The 25,852-nt window shown below is 38.7% G+C and overlaps 1 protein-coding gene across 1 annotated transcript in view; it reads right to left on the bottom strand.

The window, feature by feature from the left end:
* GALK2 (galactokinase 2) overlaps positions 1–23,608 on the bottom strand; it is a gene marked incomplete at its 5' end in the record, with an annotated part of 43,076 nt that extends 19,468 nt beyond the window's left edge. The window contains 6 exons of the mRNA XM_010137956.1: positions 1,504–1,656; positions 4,383–4,481; positions 15,772–15,918; positions 18,793–18,883; positions 22,123–22,246; positions 23,520–23,608. Coding sequence (XP_010136258.1) covers positions 1,504–1,656; positions 4,383–4,481; positions 15,772–15,918; positions 18,793–18,883; positions 22,123–22,246; positions 23,520–23,608 — 703 coding nt within the window. The remainder of the gene's footprint in view (positions 1–1,503; positions 1,657–4,382; positions 4,482–15,771; positions 15,919–18,792; positions 18,884–22,122; positions 22,247–23,519) is intronic.
* Between the last annotated feature and the right edge of the window lie 2,244 nt (positions 23,609–25,852).

Here is a 25,852-nt window from a genome sequence, read left to right on the forward strand (position 1 = left end):
ACAGACAGGTGTATGTTGTTAGTCTTTAAAATCACACATCTGCTAAAGGTACCTTTTTAAGAGATTGCATCATATCTAACAGGAATGTAAAAAAAAACCAAAATCATCTTTCCTTACCACCTTTTTCCAGTTTCCTCCACAGGACCAATAATTTAAGCAATTTAGGAAAGTGTGATTCAATTCACGAAATCTGGTATATGGAACAATACTTCAAAAGGTCTTAAAACTTAACGCACTTCGTTGTAGTTTGCCTTTTAGAACAGATCATCTGTGACGGTTCTCTGTTTCTTATGCAAAAAAAAAAAATTTTCAAAAGAAGCTCTTCCTAAAATATGTACTTAGTCAATTTACTACCCTAAATTAGAGGTTTATCACTTACACCAGAACCACCACACAGACCGGTCCTCATCTTGATTTTCTTAATGGCATAAGAATCTTTTAACTTCAGTGACACCAGCTTTAACTACGGTCATTGCTACTATTGTTGTTACCATATCTTATATCCACCTAGAATGCAGTTATGTTCATTGTACTTGAGTTGAAAGCCCATTTAGAAAGTCATCTGACGTTTAGCTTCCCACCTCGAAAAATATCTCAACACAGTGTTTTCCGTTACATTTTATCAGTATCTGATCATGGTAATCTTACATAAAATTATGATGCCAACAGATGCTCAGAGTAATTTTGAGTATTACTCAGATTTTGGCCAAAGGTTTTGTGGCAAGGAGAGCCACGCTGCAGTTTTTAGAACTTTCATCTAGACTTGTGTTGGGTAAAACTGCAGTGAATCTTTATGCTTACTCCACACTTAATCTAATCTAAGAAATATCCGCTGTATTCCTATAACGGACTCAAATCAAACCCTTCACCATATTCTTAAACGTACAGTCTACAAAATCCAGAATTAAAGAGGAATTTAGATTTTTCATGTTCAAATTCCATACATTTTAGAGATAACTGCAAGCTGTAAACTGGCAGCATAACCTGAATGTTGAGGTTTGATTCAAGATTGTTTTTAAGCTTTACCCTGACATACATGCTGTTATTTGGCATTTCCATTATTACTTCCAGACCTCCAACTAGTAGCTTTGATGTCCTCTAAATCCTAGAAAATACACATCTATTGCCATATATACATATAAACATGTGACCACACTGGTTGCTTTCCACTATTTGTCATTATTCAGCTTTAATTAGAAACATTATTAACTTACTGACTGAAAATATTCTTTGCTACAAAATAACTTATTTCCTCCATTGAAATATAATAAATTGAGTAGAAATAAATCACATAATTTTCTATATGAGGGCACAGTCCTTGCACTTTCATTAAACTCAGCAGGAGTTCTGTTTCTGCAGAGATGGAGGTGTCTGGTTCTGGAAAGAAAAATGCTACTTAAAGTAGCACCTAGCCAGGTGTTAAAGACACGACTGGTCAGAAGTGGAAAAAAGCACATATTTAGATGAAGGTTTCATTAGAGTTTGACATAAGCCATACGTTACCTTTGTAGCCAGACGACACTCCATTACCCTAATATTGTAATGAGAAGTTGCTGCTTTATTCATTTCAACACAACTGTTAGCAATAACAAACGCTGCTCCACTTGGAAGTCTAACATCAGTTGCCCTCAGAGGACTGAACTCTATCAACTTGGCCTATTGAAAGAAAAATTAATGGTTAGTTTTAATTTACTACTAGCTAACAGTGCACTTACTTCTATAAATCAAATGCAAATTTGCATGTTTTTTCTCTGAAAAATCCAAAGACAGTTAAGGAAAGAAAACTGACATGAAACAGCGAGAAAAGAGGTTTAACCTCATTGGCCAAGTTACACATACATTTCAGACCTTTCCCTTGTAGCTGGGTTTTAAAATGTTTCCATTAGGTCTTTGGGTTTTCTCAGCATTTCATAGAACTCGACCCAACCTATTTTTCTTGCCTGTTTAAGACAAGAGTTTTTCTTTGATCTACAGAAAAGCACCAGGCCTGGCTGAAGCTAATGTGCGTGCCACTAGAAACAAGGGGCTTCACGTTCCTTTCCCCTTCACCAAGGTCCATCTGCCCCAGAGTTTTCTGATTTTCCACTAAATCAAGGTTAGTTCACTGAGGTACAGAATAGTACCACAATTTTAGGACTGACTGGAATCAGCGATCATGTTACATACAGACAATCAAACAGAGGAATGAAATAAAACTACATGTAAAAATGTAGTTACTCTCTCCTTCCTTCTGACATAAGACACTGCTTTGCCTCACAGATGCCTTACACAGGCTGCGTAAGATGTTCCCAACATTTGTGACCTTTTCATGGAATAAGCTAGGCATCCATTAATTAAATAATTCAGGATGTAATGTAATCAAGAGATTAAATTCACATCTGGTTTTTCATTGGGATAAGTTGTAAATCACGTGCCCTGCTTTGGCTTCTTAGAATAGACTGTAACTCTGCAAGCAGAGCCGTCTTACTGGTTTTGGCACTGTTCACCCCTAGAGAGTTCCCTGAGCAGCTAGAGTGCTAAATAAACAATGACAAATCTGCTCGTACATTATGTACAGCGTGTGTTACTCCCTGCCATTGAGATTCTGGACCACGTCACAAAATTACTATCAAGACAGACAAACTTGCTTACATATAAATATACCCTTTAAGAACTGCTACATGAGATCAGAATGTACCACTAAGCTGGTCCACTCTCTTGACAGTGGCCATAAATGGATATTTAGGGAGAATATAAAAATAGGACATATACAAAGCAATCCTTTTTTTTTTTTTGAGGATGTATTTTTTCAGCTTCCTATAAGCAAAGATTACAGCAGTTATACTTACATTGGAAGAAAAGTCAGACTATTATGTTTAATAGCTACAAATAGGCTAATACTCTATCCATGTATCCCAGAAGGTCTCTTTTGAACCCTTTTTAAACTTTTGCCTTCCACAATGTACGGTATTTCTCAATTTAACAACGAATGTTTTGGAAAAAAAACCAAACAAACTTCCTTGTTTGTTTTTAACAAGCTGCTTGCTAATGTCATTGTGTTTCTATTAATTCTTCAGTTATGAAAAACATTGAATTCTCAATTTACCTTCTTTTATCCATTCAGACGTATTACAAAGCTTCAAAATACCACCCTCAAAGACACTTGTTTTCCAAGTTGAGAAGTTTTACAATAGTCAATGCTCAAAAAAATTAAGATCTTTAATCAACCTCAGAGTCCTTTACTGTACTTTTCTCGTTCTAGATTATTTTTTTAAGATGAAAGGCCAGAACTGCATTCAGCTGCAAGTACAGTGAAGGAATGACATTTTCTGGTTTGTTCAAAATTTCTTTTCTAATATTTTCTAACATTTCTTTGCCTTTTTGGTCACCACCTTTGTACATCAGAAAAGCCTCCATTTATACAATTGTCTGTGTGTATGCCAGGAAAATATGCTGCTTCCTTCAGCACTCATGTAGCAGTGTGTTTACTACTAACTGTATAAAGTGTGAAGGAAAGGTGTAGAGTAGGTACAGGTGATGTGAAATTGAAAAGACTTGTGTTCATTCTGGAATTAAACATTTGGTGTAATTCTAGGAAATAGCTTATTTGCTATATAAAATCGTCCAAGATACGGCATTAAGCAACAAAATCTGTAGAGGTATAATATCACAATCGTAAGTAAAGGTTGTCATGAAATGCTACATTCATTTCCATTAAAGTATTTTGACAGGTATTAGGTTGGAACAGTCACAGTCCTATGCACCTTCCGGGACAGTGGGTGAACTCCACTGTAAATTCCACTGCAAGCATTCATGCAGAACTTGGCAGGTCCTGTTTGTCAGTGCTGCTCCACCTTCTGTCGCCATGTTTAAGTCAGCTAAATGCCTTCTACATCAAAATCTAGCCACAGAATTGTCTGGAATTAGCAAAACTGGGGGGAAAAAATCTCCATTGTCTTCGTAACTAGACCTGGCAAAACTTCCTAGAACTGTCTGGTTATAAGAAGTTTCAAGAAAACATTTTTGTAATAATTATCCCATTTGCACTTAATACAAGGCATACCGACCATTCAGATTTCATTATATGAGAAACATTCTAAGTTCGGCAATGAATTAGCAAGATAATGTGGATCCTGGTACTCTTCTAGAGTACCTCCTTCCCCACATCTTCTCTTTCCTCCTTGCCACTACTCATTTTCATCATCTTATTCCTTCAAACTCATCATACTCTGTTGTACGCAAGTTTACACATGCAATTCCTGTTTCATTTGCCTACCAGTGGTGCTTGTACTGCTTACTAAGGTATTCCAGTTTCTTGTCCTTCTCTGGATACACATGAATATTGGTTTTGTTTACAGAAACTAATATTACATTGTTAGTTTAGATTACAAAGATCCACATACAGTTCCTTCTTCTGCCAGGAAAGAAATTGACTGGTCCATTCCTCCACCTTCTGTGCCAATATAGCGTTCGCTCTTTGTGCAAATTTCTGCAAGTTCCACCTGAAAAAAACCATTAACATCTGAACCTTTGCCCAAGGTTAAAGATGATACTTTCACACTGCTTGCATATGAACTAGTGAGAAAACAAAGGAGATAATGGCAGAGCTCTGAAACCACTGTCTCACACACCAAGTGGTGTAAGCTGGGTATCAACCAGGATGCCACATGGCCCCTTTTTCCTTTTGTTCTGCAGTAAGACAGAACTATTCAGCCTCCACTGGACCCACAACAGCCAGGTGCTTTTCAGAGTATCATTATTTAGATGCTTAACTGGTAGCCGTCCTCCTCCCAGCTTCACTTCGCACTCTTCCATCCCAAAAGCCAGTATTTGTTGATTTATTAGTTGAATCCATCTATATATGCATCTTGGTAGCTTACAGAAAAATGATAAGTTGTTACTTTATACAATTTTAATGCAGTGACTCCACAATCAGAAATTAGAACCTAACTCAAACATCCTCTCTCTCTGTAAATACTCTAATCAGTGGTGCCTGTCATTTCTCCCTGAGATACTGTGCTCTGCTTACATTGTTTATCTGAATAATTTGTAACAATATGTGATTTGCATTCTTTTGTGACGTTTTAGGCATATCTTTGTGCATTCTGATACCTGCAGGTCAAAGGATACTATGGGAGGGTGCAGTATCACTATCATAACTGTCAAAAAGTAAAGCTTTCAGCCATCAGGCCAAGTCAAAACAAAACACAAGAGAAGCCTTGGAGAATGGTCAAAGAAAATAGACTAGTCAAAAAGCAGCAGGTCAAAAGGAAAGCATCCATGTCCACCTACTACAACCCATACCAGTTTGTTTTTCTAAGCACGAGGTAACCACAGGGAAAATGGGAAAAGAACTTTAGAAAAGCCACAGTCTGTTTTTCAGTCTGGTGGCAAAGTCAGATTCAGATTCCACACTAAGGATTTAGCATCACAGGATTGAAACAAGCTAACCGGCAAGGCAGGGACATTAGCCAGCACACGGCTGTAAAAGGCAGCAGACAGAGGCAGTAAATCACCGTGCTAAGAGAGAGGTATGCGCACCGTGCCTGCCTGCCCGCGCCCGCAAGTTCTGTAATGGCACCACAGACGAAGTCATAAAGTCGGAGCTTAGATCAATGTAATCAGGCTGAACTGTTTGCAAATGCACTGACAATCATTTTATTCAGCTTACAATGCAGTGATGGCCAATAGGCATTAAGCGGATAAGAAGAAGTTATCAAAAGAACATTAACAAAGTTACTTTAAAACTAAGCAGACTGGATCACTTTGACATGGTTAACGACCACTTACAGGACAAAGACCATTACAGATAGAACATAGAAAGTACAAGCAGCAAAAACACTCTCCTTTTCTGCACTACCTTTCTTTTGTGTATTTGAAAGACGAGCTGAAATAGAGGTCACGCTGCTTTTGTTTATCTTGAGAAAGTATAGGAACATCATACATTTTGGAGTTTTTTCTTTTTAACAAAAGCCATCTCCCAGCGCCTGACTTTTGCTGAAGACCAGCTTCATCCAAGGTTGGTTTTCCTCCCTTGTTCCATGTCCACTCCAAGCAGTCCCATTTCCAGACCTCCTCATGCCATCAAAGAAAGCTCAACATCCAGTCACTGCGCATCCCTGCTCCACTACAAGTTGGAAATAATTCTGCATAAAATGCTAATGAATGTAATAATGCTTTTTTTCCCTGTTTAATGCTCAATACTCAGCAGTAGCTCCACAGAACAGAAAAAACAAACCTCCACACAGAGCAGCCTCTAGGTGCTCACTCCTTTCTACGTGTGAAGGTGTGCCTATTTACAGACATCCCTTGCTGGGATGTGGAAATGCCGGCATGTTTCAGCCAGTTCTGCTAAACTGCCTTTCATCCCTCTGAGAACACAGCAATACCACATCCCTGATTTTTGTAGCCACTAGCAGGAGACATCAAACTGGAGTTCGTGAGTATTACTCACAATAGATACTTCTCCAAGCTGGTTGGGAAGACCACACCAGCACACTGGTCATGCACACTTAAACAGGAGCAGTGGCTGTGCAAACCTGGCCTGAAGTACAGCTCCTGAGGTACTCACAATGGATATTCCACTCTTGGGCAAGCTGCCTGAGGTATTATTTCATCTGCAATTGCCAGAAAAAGCTTTGCACAGTCAGAAATTAAGCATTTCACCCTTTACTTAGCCTGGCTGTTTGTCATCTCCATATACACATCAGCTACTGCTTGATTGCTTAAATAGTTTGGACTTTATGAGCCTGGGCTTATTAAACAAATATCAGGGTAAGTCTTGCAGAGGAGGAATGTTAACAATTAGGCCAGTGCCACTCCCCTGTCCCTTTACGTGGTCTGGTGAATTGTGCCTGGTTAAGCACTGGGCACTGCTTCGTCCCAGCTCACCAGCTGTCCAGCTGCGTGCGCTGGGCTAACAGCGCCATCTGAGCTTGAGCAACTTTTGTTTTGAAACTTAGCAAGGATTGGCAGGACCACCGAGTAGTAACTGGCAAGGGTTGAGAAGAACCCTCTCCCCAGGACAGCCCAAGGCATCCCTGAGACATTATTTGGTTTCTAATTTAAACAGGCCCTTGCTGACACAGGCTGGCCTTCTAATACTAGGATGAGAAGCATGTGAATGGAGAGGAAATTGTCAGCTGTATAGAAAGCAGTTTCTACTTACTGTTGAGATAATTGGGCAACTGTTTGCCTTTTTGCTAAAATGAGTGAAAGGGCAAAGTCCAGAGGAACTGCATTGAGGCGTTGGAATCTCATGTGAAGACTAAACTGGAGCCTTGGGTACGTATTTGATACTTGGACAAGGATGGTCACGTGACTGAACAGTGAACTGCATGTCGGGAGGTCTGGGCTCAATTTCTCGCTCCACGTTAAATTTCTTGTGATTCAGGGAAAGTCCTTTTAATTCATCATGGCTCCATTTCCTCACTAAAATGAGGATTACCTTCCACCTCTTTGTAATTAGTAATTGCTACTTGGGATTCTTAGATACTAACGCTATAAATATGTGTGACTTCATTACTAGATGTAATGCCTATATAGTGCATATAATGCCTATGAGGAAAGTAAGAGGTCATCAGCTAGCTAAAATTCAGTAAAAGCCTTGGGTTGGAAGCAAAAGATAGAATATATTAACACAAAAGCAGCCTTTGTGGATCAAACCAATGCCACTTCGAGTTCTGGATCTTGTACCTGAAGGTACCTGGAAGTGTGAAAGTGGTATGGACCAAAGGCCAAGTATAAATGGTATCTCCCCAGCATGTTATTTCCTGATAAAGAGCTTCCTGAGCTGAATCTGAATTCTGCACACGTAAGTCATCAACAACAGATTTCTTACAGATGAACTTGTCCAAACTCCCTTTTAACTCATTCAGAATTTTAACGTGTAGAACATCTAGTAACAAGGACCTCTCAGCTTGCCAGGTGAAGAACCACCTCCTTTTGTTGGTAACTAGCTTTTTTTAATACCTTCTGGCTCTTCTAATGTGAGGGGCAGTGAACAATTGATTCCCACCCACTCCATCAATTACATTCACCATTTTATCACAAGAGTCCTAGCTTCCTTTTACGGAGGTCAGTCTGTACCTTTGATCACCTACGTGGCTTTTCCCTCAATCTTTTTCAGTTTAACTATCTTGGTTGGGAAGAAAGGAGAGAGGCAGACTTACAGCTTTTCTTAGACTACCTTAGAGGAAATGTCACAGTCTCTTTTGCTATTTTTAAGTGGCGAATGAGCCACATGAAATGTGTGTTAATTAGCGTTGACACAGGCATACAGTAATGCAACCTCAACCAGTTCGGCACTACTATTCCAGCTCTTTCTCTCAGGTAACCGTCCTGACACCACAGTCAACAGGAGAGATTATGTGACCACGTTAGCCACTCCTGTGCAACGTCCCTTTGTTTAAACCTGCTTTGCAGCGGTACGGCTGAAGCAGATGGTTCCCTTCTGCTGACGGTAGTGAGGTCTGTAAAAGTCAACAATAGCAAGCAGGCAAGTTGGGCTGGAAACTTAAATATCTACAGTTAGTCTAGCAATACCCCGAGCTATTTTGTACTCAGGTATTTTGTACTGGTCTGTTCAGCCTACGAACATGGGAGAGGGACAAGCATAACATGACAGTAGTGGCTGGTAGGCGAGTTAAACCTTGAAGTCTCCCTGGTGATCTGTCAAGAAACACTAAATATTGCAGCTTTTGAATGCCAGACCCAATACGATCCATATAAATGCAAACAGTACTTTTATAGCTGCCAGCAAGTGCACGTGCCAGGTTGGCTGTGCTTCCACGGGAGATCTGTAGTATCCATGAGTTACATGATAAGGGGTTTTTTGTTGTTTATTCAACAAAAAAAGATACAACACATTAATTGAGAATATGCATAATTGCAATAATACAAAGCAACATAATTAGGCGTAGAATCTCAGTGCATACAATTCACCCACTTGACTAATAAGCAATTAAGCATTAAGAAATTAATGTGAAGTAATAATTTATTTAAGGAAGCTGCTGTCTCAAGGATTTCAAAATGAACTCAGATTTTAGACAACTTTAGTTGGAGCATTTGGAAAAATCTAAAACTAACAATGTACAAAATGTATTTTTTTCGGGCTGTTCCTTTTCAGAAGCTTAATCCTAAAGTCTGCTCAGAATGTATCCTATAGCAGGAGGCAGCACTTACCAGTTTGTCTAGCAGGCAACTGGCCCCCATGTGCAGACCTAGGTTAGCCTTTGATCTAAGAGCTCTACTAACTACCTCTGCTTTTTGTTTGAAACAATTCAAGGTTCTCCCTGATAAGGAGCAAGTCAATCTTGGGTTACAAAGGAAGAAATTACTACCACTTATATCTGTTTTATCTTTGAACCACAAGATTTCCTATCATCTACCGTGCAGAAAAGTCTAATCTGGGAAATCATATTAGTGGAGATAAAATTTAGGCTGACAAAGAAGGGTTGTGATTTTTTATTATTAGTTGCCATATGTGTAGTTACTCTAGATGGAAAGATTTCTTGTAGTAAGAACTTACAATAGCTCTGCATCATGTTACCTTGTTTTGGATTTTTAATGGAAAAAGTGGGGTTTCAGTAAAATGATACTTTTCACTAGAATGTATTTTTCTCTGCTTGTTTATGTTTCAATATGAAACACCTAAAATTCAGGTTTTAATTTTCAACTGAGTATTTTTAATATGTAAAGAATGTTGAAGAACTGATAAAAGTTTACTGTTCTGACTGCTTCCGGGCACAATCCAACATTGTACTAGATTTGGCCATCTATATCCTCATACTTCACCAGCGTGATAAATTACAGCTCACTGATTCTCTGCTGCCCCATCATTTCTTTTAGTTTCTTTCAGTTTGATATTACTGATAATGAAGACCTAAATGCACAAAGGTATTTAGGTATCTGAAGAATAATGAAAGTGAACAGATGACCACTTATAAAAAATTCTAAAAATAAAGACCTAAAGGATTACCTGAATGGGAAGAGATAAGGGAGTGTCACCTTTAATAGTCCCCTTGCTCACAGAGAGGCCAAGGGCCAACTGCTCTAATTTTCGCTCATGCAGTGGGTCTGGACAGTATATGTAAACCGTGACAGAATTTGTCCCTATATAACTGCCACTGTCAATATGTTCCATACCAATGATCAATCCCTTTCGATCTCACATAGACCTTTACAGAAGTAAACTTGTGTAAGATTAAACCCCTTGAAAGAGTAAGGCAATTAGTGAGTAGGAGACAGGCAAGTATTTGTTAGTAAAACAGAATTAGTGTTGCTTAGTATTTTTTTGGAACGGCTCAGCCTACATTACCCAGAAATTTGATATATACAAATCCAGAATGACAGCAGCCAAAGTAAAGCAACCTTCTCTATAAAATGATAGGATTAAATTACATCTGCCTCAGTGGTTTTATGTAAGTTCATTTTGGCCCAAGTTAAACCTGCTAGATTTTCTATATAAAACAATGCAGGAGTAGTGAAAGCTAATCTTTAAAATCAAAAAACAATTTTTTTCCTGTTTTAAATGTTATTGCTTGTGAAGAGGAGCTCCATGAAGAAATTATATGAGTTATTTTAATAATGTGAGTTATAATAATATGAGTTATTTTTAGACTGTCATTTGCATTACTCCAAAAGTCACCTCAGCATGCAAATTTAAATGGAGTATTTAAATATCTATTGAGACAAAAGTCCTGCGTGTCATTTACTCTCTCTCTGGCAATACGGGGATAGTTCCCCAATGTATGTTCATTAACATTTTGATCATTTTAATCTGAAAAGGCAGACTCAGGTCTGCCGCTTCCCTTTACAACAAATGATGTTGTTGATTTTAGAGCAAATTTAATGTTCGTTTTCTATGAAATTTCACAGGGTTTGGTTCCCAGCACACAGGACTGAAAACAGAGAAGGAAAATTTATCTGTAAAGATGAGTATTCTACAGTAAGAAGAAAACATTCTCCATCACTTAAGGCACATTTAAAGTCTAGTTAGATGGTGATTTTTTTTCATATATATGTATACATGTACAACAAGAACTTCTGAAATGTAAAGCACTATGTTTCATTTATTAACGTATAAAATGATGTCCACATTTTGAGGTTATTTTTACCACCAGTAATGTCCTTACTTTTAATACCTGGTCTTGACTAGGAATAGACTGCTGAAAGTTACCATCTGCTTTTAGTTTGCATGCAAAACCCTGATTAGCTAAACTTCATATATGTTTTGCAAGGTAATTATGCTTATTTTTTTCTGAAATGGAACAGTATTTGTCAGATAGTATCTGGATGTCCTCATAAGCACAGCAATCCTAGCTTGACTTGGTCTGCCCTCTAACATGCTCAAAAAGGTTATCAATTGGGTTGATGAGAGATTATGGCCTTTGATTACCGCTGCTCCAAAGTCCTCTGTTTCCCCCTGATTACAAACACACATAGTCAAGCGTAACGAGTTAAAGAACCCTGCTTTTTAATTCCACCGGGAGAAAGGAACTTTAACATTTCTCAGTATTAACAGCACCTTAAAATACAACATTTATGTACCATTTTTTGTGTAAGCAATTTGAGTTTCTTGTATAAATAACCTGAGCATGCATCTATCAAATATTTTTGATGCAGCAATATATAAAATTAGCCTAACCAGTATTATCAGCACGTTATTAATTTCAATACTCACAGATTTTCTTGATAGATAGCTAGATATTAAAGCCCAATTGCACATCAGAAAAATTATTAGGAAGCAGTGACATTTCCTTATCATATACAGGCTTGAGAAACACCACAGAAAGGATTCCCATTGGTCTATCTGTTCTCTCACTGAAATCAATGGCATTACCAGGTGTTGTAACTGTTTAAATGCAGGGCAATGTTGAAGGTTTTGAAAATCCCACATTCAAAATTCATCTGAGCCACAGCTTGTAAAAATTGAAGCCAAGGGACGCTGCCATTACAGAATAAATTTAGGTCCTTTATTTATCGTTATGTCTGGCTTAGATTTTTCTCAGATAGACTCAAATATAACTCAACTTCCTATGCTCAACATTTCACATTAAATTAAATAAACTCTATTTGCTTTGATCTATTTTCTCTAGCTCTCTAGCCTAGAACAGCAGAAAAAATGTTAGGGTGACTGAACAGAACTTAGTACCACAACATTCAACATTTGGACAGCAACACTACCATCACATCTTTCAAGTAAATCTAGTTATTCAAAAGTACTATCTGATTTTCTGTCCTCATTAATTCCTACCATGAAACACAAAGATGGGACAATTTAGAGCATTATTCTATTTCCTTCACAAAAAATATCTTCTCCTGATGAAAAGTTGTACAAAAGACTGATTTTGTAACAGTAAATTAAAAATCCCTTTAAAATCAAAAGCTAATAGTGAGCATTGCTGTTCTTTGAGTGATGCCAACAGTCTTAGACTGGTATCCTGTTTGCAGGAGAAAAATGGATTCTTTTTAAAGATCGCATTCTGCATTTTCCATCTTGTTCTTTGGCTGCTATTGCACTGCTGCAACTGGTTAGCACTGCACATCTGGCTGAATTGTCTTGGATTGGTATTTTCCCTAAACTATTGTGTATGTGTGTGATGGGTTTTTTAAAAAAAGTATTGTATGCACACTGAAACAATGCCTTATTGCAGACTGCTACACACAATAATTAGTGAGAGCATATTTTTTTCTGATTTTGTTTTCAACATCAAAAAGTACTATTTTTGAAGTAAGCCACCATGACATTCTAGCTATGCTTTTGCAATATTTTTCATTTCAGTTTTTTTTGGCTCTTAATCCCACAGGCCCAAACTTCACACTGGAAGTGTTATCTCCCAAAAGCTCTAAATTTCAACGACTTTTACTCTACAGCTACTATTTTAAACTTACATTTATCAGGAAAAGTAGCGTATAACTCAAATATTCTCATAAAAATAGTTTCTCAGAAACAAAACAGATAAATGTTCCATTCAGTAAAAGGTCAATTTTTCATAACTTTGGCTACAGAAGCCCTACAATTCAGCCAAACTTGATTCCAAAGCCAAAAGTTTCTATGTCCTGCTGGTACAGACCATCATATTAGGATTTTCAAAGTTCATCAGACTAATGAGGGGCAAAAAGTCAATCTTTTCTCATAAAATTACCACCATGACCAAATATTGTTAGTTATAAATACTACCACTTACACTTTCGCAACTCTTAAGCATTTGGGGGGAAAAAGAAAAAAAAAAAAGATGGAAAAAGAGGCAAAGTGGTATTTCTTCTTAAAAAACCCCAAACACATAAATATCCGGAGCCCTAAAAATGCAAGGTCCTGGTTTGCTTTCTAGCAGAAAGGATCTGGAAAGCCCCTATTTCTGGTCAGCTAAGAATTCCCCTGCCAGGAGGAGCTCCCAGCTGATACACAGCCAGTATTACTGGATCCTGCACAGACACCATTTGACACCAGCACAGGATGCACTAGGGGCTAGAAAGAAGTGGCCAGAGCACGTTTTATACTTCTGAGGCTCACATGCCTAGATTGCTCTAATTTATATGCAGACTAGCCCTGCCTTATACAAGGCAGTTCTGCAAGGCTAAGCATAAATTCAGTGCAACAGAGAATCTGGATGTAGCTAGATACGAGAGGTCTCTAACGCTACATCATAAATTAGCCAAGAACACTGAACTTGGTTTTGCTGTCCTGTAAGATTTGGGGAAACTTAGAGCCTGGACAAAAGTAATCAGTCTTCAGAGCTGTTATCCTCTGTGTGCTCACCACCACAATCAGGTGTTTTGGCAAGCACACAAAACCTTGGGTATGTTCTTAACTGCTCCTATGTTGGCTATTGGGAATTCTCATCTGAACAGTAATGCTAATTTTTCATCACAAGTGCAAAATATTTGGCTGGAGACAGCAGGATTTCCTGACAAAAATGTGCAATCGCATCTCTTGTGTTTGTCCAGCTATACTTGAGAAACAAGGTTAACCTTCAGCAAGAAGAAAAGGGTTTTGGTTGATTGAACAGGACACGAGAAGAAGGAAAGACATTTGGTAGGGTCTCTGTCTTCCTTCTGTTCCTCCACAACTTTCTATGAAAATGCCAAAAGGAGTTTTATACCTTTCTTTAGAATAGGTCTGGCATAATGCTGGCCAGTACTCCCAAGCCATGTGTAAATTAAGTTCGAGACACATACTGTATCATTTATTTTCTGAAGAAAGCTGTGCAGTATGTCTTGGCATAAAGAAAACCTGGCTTCTGGTTTTCCAGATACAGATTTCTACTACCTAGTAAAACTTGGGCTTTCTGACCTCCGTCAGTTTTATGGATTTTGCAGATACCCAAATTTCTGAACACATACACTCCGGTGATGACACTTGATCAGTAGTTCCCAAGCTTAGCTCATTTGGTTACTGCGATCAGAGGTGGTGCTGACCTCTGATAAGACCATCTATGCAAAACTAGAAGCTTCTTGCCCGGCCAGGTACGCATGTATAAAAAAAAAGTACATCTCTAACCCTCTTACTGCAAAGACTCATTCATCAGTGGGATCCTCAGTTCCATGTTTTCATCTACTATTGCACTACATGCCTCACCTCACAAACTACAGCCTCTGTTAGGTATCCAATCCCTTACTTATCTTCTGCCCACGTATCTTGCCAACACAAAGCAGGGTGACAGTCACTGTACCAACACCCTCCTATGCAAAGAAAGCCGCCCTGCCTCACCACCCCTGCTGCTTTCTGCCTTAACCTTGCGTGATGCCGTCCTGAAGCAGGGCCCACAATCTGTGCATTGTGGGGTGGCTCACTTCCTGCGGAGCGGATTGCTGCAGCTACAGCTACAGCTATAGCTACAGCTGCAGAGAGAAGCAATGCACAACTGATCAGCAAAACCTCCTGTGTGGACCTGTTCACCTCCTGGCTCAGATAAGCGCTTGTACACAAGCACAGTTAACAGCTGCCATCATCATGTACCACTTACGTTGGCTTGGTACCATAATTTGGGAATGTCTGCCTCAGACAATAGGCACAAATGTGAATAACAGTCACACTTAGATCTGTTCTTTTCTCTTCCTGACAATGTTCTAATTTAAGATCCTAGTTTCACTTAACCAGACATTTTTACTGGAGGGAACTTCATTCCCATATGGCACCTTCAAGGACAATGACTCCTCCAGGAATTTGTATTACATGAGCCAGATTTTGCTAACAGTTGTACTACTAACAGGTCACATACTTGGGGTTTGTTTTTAGACTAATGTTTGTTTAAAAAAATGAGGAATACATTTTGGATTGTAAATATGTTCCTTCCAAAAAAACTGTGAAGAGAGTAAGGAGAGTCAGATGGAAGAATTTTATCTCTACTTTGTGTTGATTATATAATTTATCAAGAAATTGTTCCACAGGCCTCCAACAGATGCTCTGCTCTTAATGCCATGAAAAGTCATTCAGGGAGAGGGTAAAGGCCTCGGGGGTGTGGTACACATGCCTCAGCACAGATATCCTCAGTCCTGGCCTGCAGATAGCACATCTGGTCCAGGCATGGACCTGATGGTTGGCCAAAGTACAGGCTTACAATAATGCTCCTTTTTTCAGCTTTAATGTAAGCCCGTTTTCTTGCCAAATTAAAACCCTGCCAAAATTTGGCCAAAGATGTTTGCTCAGTTGTGCAATATCTTAAGTTTATATCCAGCAGCTCTTTGAAAAAACAATTGTATCGTGTTTTTAATGTTTACAGGCATTAACAATATTTAATTTTAAGTAGAATTTTACTGCTGACACTCTTGTGTTTTACAGTAAATTACCTTAGAGAGGGTTTTTCCATTAGCTCTTAGTGTCACAAGTCCTGCACAGCACACCAAAGCACTGGAGCTAGAGAGACCAGAACTTGGAGGGATGGTTCCATCTAGCAGACAATTCATTCCAGTTGGGTTATTAAGACCAAAATGTTCCTAACAATGAAAAAATAAACAATTTCAGTTTCAAGTACAGACAGGCTCAGGCTTGCAATTATCTGATACTTAGAAAGAGAATCTTTCTGTTGAGTTGCTGGAATCAAGGACCTGCTTCTGTTCTCTCCAAAATAAAGCAAAATTTCCATTCTATTCCTTAAGAACAAAGCCAATGATAGGGTTTTAGCCAAAGGTATGTCTGCAATTCCTGTAAACAAACACGTATGAGCTGACAGAACTGTACCCCAAGCAGAATTCAGAATTCACCAAGCTTCGTGGGTGGGTGTTTCTTCAACTGGCTCTGCTCTGAGCTGCCGTGGTGACAGTACCAGAGGTTACCAATCATTTTATACCGTACTTTTGCCCTTTTTTCCACAGCTCCTCATTTAAGGCATCCTGAAGAGCTTAAAGTCCACTTTATGCTTCACTTCTAACGCTGGCATATGGTGTTAAGAAGCCACATCATGCTGATGGGGAGCTAGTAGCCATCCAGCTGTATTCAAAGCCACATACTCCCATCTCCTGAAAAACCCACGGGACTGACACTGAGAAAACCACAACAGTACTTGACGGACACTATGCTTTAGGGGACACAAAGACATACCTACCAGCACTGACAGTCTCTGTCATGCTCTTTTTAGAATAAAGTTTAAAATATTTTTACATCCATGACAGATAGCACAAATATATTTAATCCAGAAGACATAAATCCTCATGTACATACTCTTTCAATTACTCTTTAGTTGCTTTGTCTTTTTATTTATAATCATTTTAGTATAAACTTCTCTCCGTTGTTAGTTTGAAATAAACATGCAGTACTTATTTAAAACCCATTGACTGTATTTGGGGGGGTATATGAATAGCTACATTCTGATACAGATTTATATGCCAATAAACTATGTTACAATGTCAATGATCAGAAAAAACGGCAGTGTCTTCCATAAAGAAATGCCTGCCTTCAAAAGATTTCTACTGCTTTTCCTGAAACAACTTCGACCATAAATACCAATGGTAGAGATCAGCAAAGAGCCTCCTTTAATGTCTTCTGCCATCACTTCAAATTATTTTAAGTTTCCCTTTCTACAAATATAAGGGAATTCATACCTAAAATACTATTGCTGCCCCTGCCCCTTCATGAAGAACACTAGACAGGCTTGTTCAAAAACAGAAAATGCCTGAATAACCAGAAACTGATCCACGGTTTCTGGATTGTCTTGTATGTGAATCAGGCCTGCAAACTTATCACGCAATGTTTAAATAGAAAATGTACTTCAGTTTCAAAAATAAAAATAGACTTTGCCAAGTTCTGCAATAGTTCTGTCCCAAAAGGATAGCATGCTCAGCTTAATATAAACAGATTATCCCGCTGGACCCTCCGAGTACTTGTATTTCAGTGTTTCTTAAGTCTGTAATATTTATGTTTAGTTTCCGCCAGTGCTAGAGTCTGCAAACCTGCTTTGCAAATTAACCTTCAACTATGAAAGCTTGTGCTTAGGAAACAAATCTCAGTAGCAGACTACAAAATAAATAAAGTCAGTTGGTTATGCTACCCTTCGTAGAAGAATGGATGTGTTGTAAAGAAACTTAATCTATATCGCCAGAGTCAATGCAATTTAAATGCCTGTGCTACTGAGCAATACAAAATTGGAAATACTCGTGTTACTGCAAACGTAAGTAATTTATTGGGGTCCATAGGGGCAGGGGTCTGTTTAGGAACTATGGGTTGTAATAGAGTGATCTGTGGCACTGATTGTTCCAAATGCTGTAGTTTGAAGACTCTGGTGGCAGGTTTAAGGCAGGCTTTGTAGGCTGTCTGCAGTTGTTATCTATTGGATTGTCCTGGCGGGTAACCTAGATGGTCTACCCTGCGGCAAGCGTCATGCGCTTTAAAAAGCACATTTACCCGTAATTTGGGCTGGCTGTGGTGACCTGGTCCTGACCTCACTATCGCTGTTTAGCCCATCTGCCCTCCCATAAATATCACTGGATTGACATTGAGCTGAGAAGTTGCCGTGTTTTTTCTTCAGAGCCATGAATCACCTGCACACAGCAGGTGAGATTTATAGGAAGCTTTAATTGTGAGCTGAGGCTGCCTCCCAAGACAACACTGATGACCCGCACTTGCTTCTCAGGCAGTTTGGTCTGGAGCCAGGCTAGCTCACACAGGCCGAGATAAGGCTCAAGTGAGCAGTCAGGAAAATGTCTGCCTGTTCAGTGTTCCTGCCTTTACCGTAAGCGTGCTGTTTTCTGCAGAGCTGCACTAGTAACTCAGGAAATTTTGAGAAGTCTGTTCAAATTCCACACACCAAAAATCTGGATAAGTAATGGTTCTTGCTGGAATATGTCTTCTGTATTCTGTTTACTTAGTTTTTATATTTTCTTTTGCCTCCTGCATGAGTCTGCATGAGTTGCCTGCTGCAACTGAGCTTCACTCAGTTTTTGTGCATAAGTTGTAATGATGGAAAATAATGTTTTTAAGAATGTTTCCATAGGAAGAAAAGGACGTGATCTTTGTGTCCTGACAGACAAGCCTCCAAGCCTTTTAAAAAACAAATTTTAATTAATGATTCCATTGGAAAGCATTCTTTTTAACTTCAAAATACATAAATGCCATCTTGATAATGAGTTTGGTCGTGACTTTACTAAATAAGTAATTATTTGCTCTTTTAAATGATGTCGAAAATATGAAAATAGTGCTCTGCAAATATTTTAAAATAAATGCACTCATACCTTCCCTTTAGATGTTAACATAAAAATATTAACCACATGTCAAGAAAAGCTATAGAACGTAGGGAGGTATTTTGAGGGTCAATAGGAACACCTGTGGTGTATTATTTCTACATTAATTTCATAAGTTAAATGGATTTGGCTTACCTGAATACCCTGCAGTCCACACAGGAAGTAGTTATGCCATTGAGGTTTGGTTTTATTAATCTGGATGTTATTAACACTAGTACTGAAATCCCTGCAAAAACAGAAAAACCTTGAAGCTTTAAATTGTTGGTAAATTTAGATTGAAAAAACGTGGCTTATTACTGCCACCTGCTGATGAACAAAAACATTTCAATGTTATTTTTTTTTTTCAGTGCAATGTTTTTTGGGGGAGGGGGTTGTGCAGATCTTCTTTAGCAATCAACTCTCTAAGGATATTTTAGATAGAAGAATTTTTGCCTAAGTTACAGAATTTATTAAATAAATTCAGGGATTAAGCTGCTTTTAGCATCCTTAATTAAGGCAGCATGCCTTCCATCACGTGTGTGTGTTCTCTTGATCTCCTAGAGAAGTGAAAAACTAAATAATTCTATCTGTCAAACATGCAATAGAGATAAACACACTTCAGGCTCTCTGCTAATCCCTGCTCAGGAATTCATCTTTATTGCCCGTGCTCTGAATGGCACTTCACTAAAACAGGCCTAATGCTGCAAAATTAGAGTATGTATTTTACAACATATAATTAAAATAATTTAGTTTAAAATGGTTTATCTGTTCCCTCCAGGATAATGGTTTTCCAACTCCACCTTCATTTCAAAATAATAAAAATGGTAGCAAGCCTGAAGGTTGCTAAAGAAGCAAACGCTACAGATAGGTGCTGTCAAAATGGGCATGGAGCGACGTGCAGAGGCCTCAGAAGAGCACGCACTGATCACCGGGAGGTGCAGATTGTGTAGAAGTCTGTACTGCTGAATGCCCAGTAACTCTATCTGCCTGATGTCACTGCAGCAGATGCCCAGCAGAGAAAGAGGAAAGGTACTGAGAATGCCAAGAAAAGCTAACAAAAATTACTCAGAAGTTGCAGGCTAAGCTGTGCCTTACAAGTCAAGGTCTGCTGGACAATACAAACTGAGGCAGCAGAATTCCTGGAAAATATATAGGTTTAATGGGAATAAAAACACTTTCAAGAAATTACACAGGAGGGGACAGCTGCACCTCCTAAGAGGGTGGAATTTTTCATGTTTTGCCACAAGATGAAAACCGATTGATAATTACCATTCTCTGATATTCCTGAAGGCATTTGGAGAAATATCATGTCAGATATTCTCTGTAGATGTACTTCTCAATAGCGAAGATGTTATGTGAAGGGGAGGTATCGGGAAATTCAAAAGTCTGTTAACTTTTGAATACTGTTTTAGCCCAAATAACATCCCAGTTTCCTAGAAGGTACTATGAACTAGCAGGGTGGAAAAGGGCTACAGAACTGTTAGCATTTTACCAGTTCACAAAACAAGAATAAGACGGGTGATTCTACGGAGGCTTATGGTTGGTTCTTTTTCGCCAAAGGCTTCTATATATACACATTCACCACAGGCATAAATCTACCAATGTAACAGGCTGGGAAAAAAAGATATACTGTCAACAGTTTTGTTATGTGGTACAGCATTCAAACTGTTGAAAAATATTTCTTTGTTATGAAATTAGGGGCATGTTGTAGCTTTGTTTTTAAGCAGCAGTATCTCAACAAAACAGAGATGCTTGATGCCGTATTCTGAGACCTCTTCTTGGTTTCTGGTTAAAAACACATGATTTCAAACTGAAACCAGGGCAGATATAAATATGTAGTGACTGTGTATGCAATTTGCATTCAAAGCCTGTAATTCTAGACTTGGTAGGAACTGTCTGACCTTAGGAGGAGGCCATTTCAATCGTGATGTAATGTGCCAAAGCTTAAAGACCAAGTATAAATGTTTATGTTTTGGTTACTGCTTTATTTAGTATCCATTATACCAACTTTTCCTAATCAAAGCTGGTATAATTCTGGAACTATCACCTCTTGCAGAATGGTTTTGCAACACAGCTTAAGCCCCGTTGAAGGCTGCTATTAAAGAATGGGAAAGGTCCCTCTCACATCTTCCATTTCCTTTCCCGCAGCTCACCGCTGCATGTTCCCACTGTTTACCCTAAGTCAGCTTTAGTGCTGAGTACAGGGCAATTCAATTCACTAAAATGACAGAAAATTATTCAGGAAAAAAAAGGGGTGAATAATGCACTTTACCTTAAGATCAAAGAAGTACTACACCTGGTAAAAGACAGAGGGTGGATTGATGTGCAAAGCAGGGATAGGGAGACTAGGGGTAAAAGAAGCAAGTCGTTGCCTTTTGGCAGTGGCAAACTCTTAATTTAGACCAGCTATAATGTGAAAATAGACTCTGCAAAGTGAGTGCAGAATATTTCAGTATTTATACTTACCGTGGAAGTAAAAGTTCCTTTCAACCACCTTAGTTGCAGGCAGCAGTTCAGAACATGTTTTTATAACAAACTGAGCTTTAAGCAGGAATATGTGCTTAAATAGTTCCCACTTTTGGCAGTATGTTCCTGTCCCTGGGTTGCCATACACCGTGCTTGCAGGGAGTAATTTACTATTGGCTTAAAACAGCGGCTTAATAAAAATAGCTTAAAATAAGCTTGTGCTGATTCTGATTTTTGCAAAATCCCCACAAAAGTTCATGTGGATGCGTGACCTGATATGAACTACCATGCAACCACACAAATATCGGTCTGTTTACAAGGAAGGAGGCAGAAAAATGTGGCCAAAGTTGAAAAGAATGGCAGGATTATTTATCTACGTTCAGCACTTGTGAGACCATAGCTGGACTACTGTGTCCAGCTTTGGAGTTTCCCAATACAAGAAAGACATTGGCAAACTGCAGGGCGTCCAGCAGAATGCCATCAAGATGGTCGCAAGGGATCTCCAAAGGTCCTTTCCAACCTAAATTCGTCTATAATTCTGCAAACAAGCAGCTGCGGAGGAAGTGGAAGAGCCAGGATTGTTGCTAAAGTTGTGTTGTGAAAATACAGCCCCAGGTTCTCCAGAGCAGGGGGGTGTTAGCTTACATAGGCAGTAACTGATTACAAAACATTTCCCTCCCTTCTCCAGGAGAAACTGAACTGCTGCCAATTATGGGGATTACATCAAGGAAGATGAGCTAAAAGAAAGAAAGACAGGATTGCACTTTTAGAAAAATGGAAAAATCAGAGGGCCTCACAAAAGAAACCTGAACAAACCGGTGTGAGACAGAAGCAGCAAACCGATTGCTCTAAACTAATATGCACAGCATAGAGTCAAAGGGATTCCATCTGCTAACAGCGTTAATTTTACACAACTAAACTTTACTGCAATGGAAGTCTGTCAGATTTCTGAAAAGTAACCTGTATTGCAACTGCAAAGAGTTTCATAAAAGTTAGTGAATAAACAAAGCCATTACTTACAAGTACAAAGAATTGGTATTTGCCAGGTGCACAACTTGAGTTTTCACAGGTTCTACTGCAATCAGTATGTCTTGTTCTATAGCCATGGGAAGCACAGCATAACCACAGTAGTCTATGTGTTCTCCTACCAAAGAAACAGACAATTAGAATATTTTGGAATAATTATTTTTAGAATAGCAGTAACAGGGCTTCTACAGGAGTTCAGTGCTATTTACCGTATAAGACAACTTGTGCTTTCTTTAGTGATTTTTTTTATTGCATCTGTTTATAAATCTTCATGTTTTAACATGGGCTTATAAAAATTAAAAAAGATGTAGATTATTGTCCAGCAATCAGAATAGCCACATCATTTGCACGCTGTTGCATCAGTACAAAAATTAAGTCTAATCAATCACATTTAACTGACGACTGGAGAAATAAAGGCACTGTATGACTCCTTGTTATGTGATCTCCTCTGCTCATGTGAGTGACTCATCAGCCACTAGATAAAACTTGTGGTGAAAACTTCAGATTTTTGTTTTCATAAAATTTCTGGGCTTTCTTTCAAGAAGTGAATTATTATATTTAAATAACCGTTAATACAGTTACATACAACGCATAAAGTAACGTTCAAATAGAAAATGTATGTACTTCACATCCTCTCTCTTGGGAATAATTCCCAATTAGCATATGCTGTTTATTTAATCTATATGATATGTCCATACAACACCAAGATAAAAATTATGGCTAATTACACAAGGTAATAATTAATTTTTAAAGCTCTGTTTTGCAGGATCTTCAAATGCGAAGAAATTGAGCTCTGGGGAGAACACAATCCTAACATGGATGGACAAATCTCAAAATAGGGGTGCCACAGAAATATAAGTAAGTCCTATATACAAAATAATTGTGTCTCTCCAGTTTGCCAGTGAATCACAACCAACTGTTCTAAGATGGGTGGACACATCTCTGTGGGAAAGCACAGAAGAGGAGATGATGGTAGAGTCATTTCATGCTTTATCATGTGCATTGCTGTGTTGCTATTTATATTTAGTAACTTAAATTATAATGAAAGGGAAAAATATATAATTTAATTGTGGATGCACAGTTTACCAACTACTTTAGATTAGATTTCCAAAGCATTTAAAAAAAATTGTATCCAACCATTAATTACTCCAATTTTCAAAACCATCACTAATGTCTGTAAACGTTTTTTCCATAACTTGAGTGTGCAGTTGTTTATAATGAGGTGCAGTAAAAGCTAGTAAAGTATTATACTCTTCCATTTGTCACAAGCAACTTCTCAAAAAAAAATGAAATAAATTAAGACCAACATTATTTTGATTTTGTGTTTCAACTGCTAGGCTTCCACGATGGCAGATAAAATAAATAACAGAAGATTAATTTTTGTCTTTTACCTATTAAGTTGACTCGCCCTGGTGCACGAACATAAAACTTGGGAGCTGATCCAAATTTTGATATAAATATCTCCTTCAGCTTCTGCAATCTGAAAGGCAGGTTAGAAACATTTAGAAGCACTATATTTGCATAAAAGGGGGGAAGTTTCGATGTTTCTTGAAACAAATTTGCTTCAGCTTTTTGGATTACTCTGTTACATCAGGAGCGACATTAAGCTGCTTATTTTTGCTCTTCACATAACATTGATTGTGACCAATTTGGAATATTTTAATTAATAAAAAATGTGTATCTTCACTTGAACCGGATCGAAGGGGGCTTTTTTTTTTTTTAAGTTCTGTGTCTAGGTTGGTTCTAGACAGAAGCAGGGAAGGCAGGTGCCTGGGGTAGTCAAATACCATGGGCTCCACCCACCTCTCCTACGCCCCAACTCTGTAAAACTGCTTACAGTTTCCAAAAGTTCTTCAGATTTTCCATCTGGAGGTGCTAGCCCTGCCTCTGAAAGTTCCAATGCAAAGAAAAATTTGGCATATTGCTTTATTTCCTAAGACTGTGTTTGCAAAGTTGGGATGCTTTAGCGTGACATGCAGGAGCAGTGGGTAAACAAAGACTAAGAAGAGATTAAGCCATTATCTTCGTGAAGCATTAGAAATTTGATAGTGATTCCCTTCAAAACTACCTTAAAGCCATTTAGATTGCACACTAACGCATCACCTTTCATTGATGTAAGCAACAAACTAAAATGATGAAAGAGCAGTAATACAAGAAAAATAAGCTTGAAAACGGGACTTACTGACATACCCTGTTGGCTTTAAAGCATGTAGCCCATTACATGTACTTTGGGGGGTTTTAGTCTACTAACAAAAATCCAGTAACAGGAACCCTGCTAAGGCTTCTGCATTTAGTCTAAAACTAGAACTGGAAGCCTGGTTAATGCAAAGCCTAAGAAGACAGCGATAAGAAACAGATGCTACAAAATTTCACAATCAATTATTTAGTTTGTACTTCTTCATAAAAGCTGTTATTGTCCAACTACATATATTCATAAGTTTTGTAAGATTTCTTTAGATGGAAAGCTACAAAATATTACTATTTTGTAATACAATATATTATTTGTTGTGATTTTTTTTTAACAGATCTGTCAATACTTTTCCATCTGGGTGCCCAGCAACAAAACTGTATTAGGTCCCTCTGTAATTTTCCCTGCTTATAATTTTCCTGGGTATTTTATCACTCTTCCAATTAGCAGGAGCAATTTCTGCTGTTTCATTGCACAAAGGCCGCTCCAAAAGTAATGAGTCCTATTTTATTGTGTTGGCCCACAACATCAGAGGTGGTTGTTGGTAGTATGGCAGAGGACGAACATTTCCACCAATATTCCGTTAAATCCTGTTGGCGTGCAACAGACGGCAGCAGAGGGGCAGTCTGACAAAATGGTCTGACATGGAAGTGCGTATGAAGTAAAGGTATGTAACTGAATTCCTCCATGCGGAAAAACTTGCACCTTTTGACATTCATTGACACTTGCTGAACGTTTACAGAGACCAAACAGTGGGTGTCAGCGCAGTGAGGGGGTGGGTGGCGTGTGCCAGCAGTGGTGACAGTGATGGTGGGTCCCCTCCGCTGGGGCAGATCGTTATGAGCGCTGTGTGCAGGCCCTTGTTCATCGCTGGTGAAAACGCACAGCCCATGGTGGTAACTATGTCAAAAAATAGCATTTTGTAGCTGAGAATTTGCTCTATCTGACAGCATCACTGTGCTCTTTGTATCTGTTGTAGTTTCCATGGAAATAGCAGGCATTACTTTTGGAGCGATCTACGTACAATCCCTTTTCTAGATCACATTAATAATATTATACTCCATGGGGGAATCTGTTGGCAGAATTCTAGGTGTTAACTTTATTCTTTTGTGTGTCAGTATTTAGAACACTTCTTTGTTTTACAGATATTTTTATAGTGGTGTTGGTACCAAGAGACTAAGAACAGAGCAGTCGTGGGAGCATGTTTATCTAAGTGCTGGTTGATCTCTTTTCTTAATGTGGGTTTTCCAACCAGGCTTGATGAAAGGCCATTTACAGATTTTGGCCAGCACGCTGCATTTTAAGCAAAGATAATCAAAGATTATCAAAGATAACTGTCAGAAGAGTTAAGCAAAGGCATCCCTCACAACTTCACACGTCCAAGTCTGGCAGTGCTGGATTGGTCCTTTCTGCATGAAAAATACGAGGAGGAAAGATTAATGAGGGCCGTCAGGGCTGCGGGAGCTGTTCGGTGGCCAAGGGGCCGCTCACCAGCCAGACCTCTCTGCCGGCCCGGGCCCGCCCGCCGGCGGGGCA

This window comes from Buceros rhinoceros, unplaced genomic scaffold, assembly GCF_000710305.1.
Source record: "Buceros rhinoceros silvestris isolate BGI_N320 unplaced genomic scaffold, ASM71030v1 scaffold5886, whole genome shotgun sequence".
In the NCBI taxonomy this organism is placed as follows: Eukaryota; Metazoa; Chordata; class Aves; order Bucerotiformes; family Bucerotidae; genus Buceros; species Buceros rhinoceros.